Raw genomic sequence first — 4,857 nt, forward strand, 5'->3', positions numbered from 1 at the left:
AATAATGTATTTGAAAATTGTGATTTTCATAAACATTATTATGGACTAAATTAAATTAATTCAAGTGTTGAATTAATTAAACACTAGTGGACCTAGTAGAGTCCAAATAATTAAATTAATTCAAGTGTTGGATTAATTAAATCATATTGAGTCTTGTAGAGCTCAATTAAAATAATTATTTAACTAGTGGGACTTGGGTAAATTCAAGTAATGTTTAATTAGTCTCAAATATGTTTGAGATAATTAAAAATAAGTCCATGGATTTTTAATTGTTAAAACTCTTGGAACTCGGCACTCAAGTACTCACCACCTCGATCCGATCGAAGTGTCTCTTAGGGAGAATGAGATTCTCTCGCAGTGGACTCCGCCCGCTACACCGCAGTTGAATGGTGTTTCGGAGCGTCGTAACCGAACTTTGATGGACATTGTTCAACAACAGTGCCGCCATCCTTTTGGGGATATGCGCTTGAGACAGCGGCACTGTTGTTGTTGAATTAATTTAATTATATTGAGTCTTGTAGAGCTCAATTAAAATAATTATTTAACTAGTGGGACTTGGGTAAATTCAAGTAATGTTTAATTAGTCTCAAATATGTTTGAGATAATTAAATTTAGTCCATGGTTTTTAATTTGATTAAAAACCAAATAATATACATGCATGGGAGGTGAAAGGTTGGGAGACTACTTTTTGTGTTTTCAAGGCATGGCATGCAACTTTTGCTTTCAACTTTTTGCATGTCCAAGACAAGTCTCCCTTCCCCCCATGAGACACACCTTGGCCGAAATTCCTTGATTTTTTCTCTCCAAGTTTTTCTCTCATTTTTCTTCTTCAAGTGTTGAGGGAGAAATATTCTTCTCATTGAAAAATCTTCTTGTTTTTCTAGTGCAAAACAAGAAGGGATTTACCTAGCAAGTGGTGGGCCTAATTTTGAAGGAGGAGGAAGCTTGTAGATCTTCATCCATTCAAGAGCCAAGTTGTTTACAACTTGGTTGGTGCCATTCATCAACCTCAAGAGGTTGATAGGTATAATTTTTCTAAACACACTATGTATGACATTTTGTTGTTTTGTATTTGCTACACCAAGATATGGAGGTGGCCGAATTTTTTACATAAAAATTTGATTTTTAAACTTCCGTTGCGCTTCCGGTCACCGTAACCGATCCCCTTTCAGGAAAAGCCAATGAAATTGCATTTAAAAAGGTATGCCGCCAATTTGCAATTGCAATATCATTCATTAAACACAAACATGTCTCCACAAATTTTCATGCATAAAATCTCTTCCATTGTATGAAAAAAACGTTAGCACACTAATGAATTTAACAACCTTTCTGATATGCTGAGGATATCATGCGTACTTTATATTCAGAGATATATGAAGTGATCCAACACAACATTACCAGAACTCTAATAGCCTTTTACAAGGAAAAATCTTACACTTGAGTGATTTGCCGACTTTCATGATTTCCTCTAAGAATTGTAATTCTGTCTCTATGACGAACTTTCAGAGCCACTAAAAGTGTGACCGTCTCCACTGAGTAGTACCCACGATCTGCGTACAATGAATGACTTGTCAATGGAATGTAGTGATGCTCATTACAAATCAACAAAAATCGAAAAACACAAAATATGTATAGAACCACATGAAACATATAATAGGTAGAGATTAGTCTGACATAAAAGATCAGGGAGAAAAGTATAAAAGCTTTATCAGTAAAGTTTAGTATGCTCACGATATCTTTTATGGAGTAAGCTATTAAGCATAATCTAAGTATATGAGACTAAATTCAACCACGTGTCTCATTAAGTGACTACAATAAGAACCAAAAGCAAACAGAAACCCTTATTCCCTTGTGTGCATGCAAACTCCAGCATTGTCTTTATGTGTTAGCAGGAGAGCGGACATTTCAATATATATCTTTGAGATGTGGAATGCAATTGCGATCAAAGTTGCATGACCATTTTATCAGTAGTGTACTAGATAAAAACAACAGGCCCAAACAAACATTATCCAGGAGTAAACAGGATCGAATGGAAAATAAATAAATATTATCGCAGGGCTTACGCCACTATTTCCTCAATCATAGGTCCATAAGTCCATTTTCAATCTTATTTCTCGCTTTGTGACCACATCCACACTGACAAAACTTAGCATTCTAAAGCCACCTGTCATCCCAGAATCCCATATCACAACCTACCCAAATCAAAATGTTGCCATGTTCAATAAACATCTCAAACAAACATATGCCCCCCCAACGGGATTGGACATTTTGTGTCACGTACAAAAATCACTGGATAAGCATGCCGAAAAGATAAATAATTTTGTATTCAGCTAACCGGCGGTGAAGAAATCTCAACAGAAAACCTCCCAGTTAGAGACAAACCGAACAAATAGCTAAGGTATCATCTGGATTAGATTTATTGTTTATATCTAACAAGATAATTGATTCGCAAATAAAGAATCAATCCATCAAAAGAATCTACCTTTGGAAACAGAGCTACGGACCAACCTATTGCATCTATGCATCAAACAAGAACTATCATTTCTCTATTTCCCTATCGGACTAGATTAATAATATCAATTACATTAGAAACACCCTTCTTAACTTCCATAAACACCCATCACAGATGAATCCACGATCATCCAACTCACTAGCAATCAACAGCTACAAAAACCTCAAAACATTCAGTTCTCATGTCCCTAAGTTCTAACAAATACGGCTAAGCAAACAGCTTTACTAAATTAATTAATTCACTAAAATGAATGGAAATAATAAAACAGTACCAACATAATCCCCCATAAAGAGATAATTCGTATCGGGAGCATTGCCGCCTATCCGAAACAGCTCGATCAGATCGTAAAACTGTCCATGTATATCGCCGCACACAGTGACAGGACATTTAACCGGCTGCACATTCCATTCCTCCACTAAAATCGCTCGAGCCTGATCGCACAGAATCTTCACCTCCGCCTCCGATAGCGGCTTGCACTCCATCAATTGCTCTATCTGCCTATCCAAATCCCCGTACCCAGGCATTTTCACCAAAATTTCTTCGAAAACACCTCACCTCTGTTACGGCCGTTCAAGTTTTCGCACTTCGATCTGAAAATGGACTTCGAGATTCGACTTTCAAGCACGTAAAAATACAAACCAATCCTGCCGTTACATCACCTGAGATCTAAGTATGACCAACAATCGGTATACCATTTTTCGCCATGATTCTCAATGACTAAAAGATTTCGCAATCCTTTCAACACTATCTATATCCAATCATCACGAGAAAAATTTCAAGATTTGCGTCGGATTATTCACAAAACAGATTTAACAGAGACAGATCTATATATGTAAGTATAGATTGGATTAGAAACTTTGAACAAATTGGAAATGGTGGAATGCGAAATGAAATTCAAATGTACGTCAAATGGAGGATGAGTGGGCCTTACATTATATTTATTTATTATTTAATTATAGAAATTTCTCGCCCCGGTGGCTCCGCCGGGTCAAAGAAACGAAGATGCGTGACACGTGGCGAGCTGTTGAGGACCAAAGGCATTTACCTACACCTACCGCGTAAGATAGCTTTAGCCCTTGTGAGATACAGTAGATTGGGCCAAACTATGGACCCTTTTTTATGGCTGGTTTAGCCCAGTTGGTGCACTGGTTGAAAATATTTTCAAATATCTCTCCAAAAGAGGGAAAAAAAAATATTTTCTTGTATACATTTTCAAATTTTTTTAGAGAAACATATTCTTTTGTTACAGATTTAATAATGTATCAGATCATATTAATTTATTTAATTTTATAAGTGAGAATTTTAAATTTAAATTATAGTCGAATGGGTTAAAATTCAATTCAGTAACCGGAATAATTTGAAATTTATGAATATTTGATGTNAAATTTCTATCCAATAACTTTAATCTGAATTCAAATTTGATAATTTCAAATACGAATCAAATATATGACGATTTACAAGCTTACTTGTTTTTTTCGATTTATATTATTTCTCGACTCGGTCAGAAACAACCAAAAGATTTCTCTTTACAATTTTCCCACCAAAGAATCTAGTGAAAAAGACTAACCCCTCAAAGATGCTATGCCCCCAATTCTGTTTTTCTTCTTTTCATGATATGCAAAACACCTTTAAGTGGTGGATTTGCTTTAGTTTCAAAACACATGCCAACAATACACAACTCATGATTAAAACAAAACATTCCCCATCATCATTAAATAATTATATTATATTAAATAAACATTCCCCATCATCATTAAATAATTATATTATATTATATTATATTAAACTTCTACGTGAAATTATAACAAGTTAATAAAAATAATAATCTAATCCTTTTGAGTGGTATAGGTAGTAGGATTCAATTAAACTAATAAATCGGTTAGGCTGATTTTCGTTGGAAAAGTTATGTTTTTCGAACGTACGTATCATAAATTTGGACAAATCTTTTGATAGACAATAACAATTGATTAATTTATTTTCAAAGAATTAATTATTTAGTTTCGTAAAATCATTTAAAAGAAATTAATGAAAATTATACAAGCACAGCTAGCATAAATGCATAATGGAACCTCCCTCCTTTGAATTGTCACACCAAATACCAAAGCAATAATTAAAAAAAACAAGCTTCCTCAAGATCTCTCTATATATAGTTTTGATAGTTTTACACTTGTCAGGAATACTTAAGTGTGCACCGATGATGTGATACTCATCTATAGATGTAATGAAACATATCAAAATTATACATCCTAAGTGACATCTCATCGGTGCTTACACAAATATACATGATATGTATACAACATATCAAAACTATATATATATACATTCAAGAGATCTCATTAATTAAT

General features: G+C 34.2%; 1 protein-coding gene across 1 annotated transcript in view; it reads right to left on the bottom strand.

Annotated features, from left to right (window-relative positions):
- LOC140981063 (serine/threonine-protein phosphatase PP2A-2 catalytic subunit) overlaps positions 1–3,413 on the bottom strand; it is a 6,386-nt gene extending 2,973 nt beyond the window's left edge. Inside the window, exons 1-2 of the mRNA XM_073447298.1 lie at positions 2,784–3,413; positions 1,436–1,550 (exon numbers count right to left, since the gene is read on the bottom strand). Of these exons, the coding sequence (XP_073303399.1) occupies positions 1,436–1,550; positions 2,784–3,036 (368 nt within the window). The 5' untranslated portion in view covers positions 3,037–3,413. The remainder of the gene's footprint in view (positions 1–1,435; positions 1,551–2,783) is intronic.
- Positions 3,414–4,857: the final 1,444 nt, after the last annotated feature.

Source organism: Primulina huaijiensis, chromosome 7 (genome assembly GCF_012295235.1).
Source record: "Primulina huaijiensis isolate GDHJ02 chromosome 7, ASM1229523v2, whole genome shotgun sequence".
NCBI classification, from domain to species: domain Eukaryota; kingdom Viridiplantae; phylum Streptophyta; class Magnoliopsida; order Lamiales; family Gesneriaceae; genus Primulina; species Primulina huaijiensis.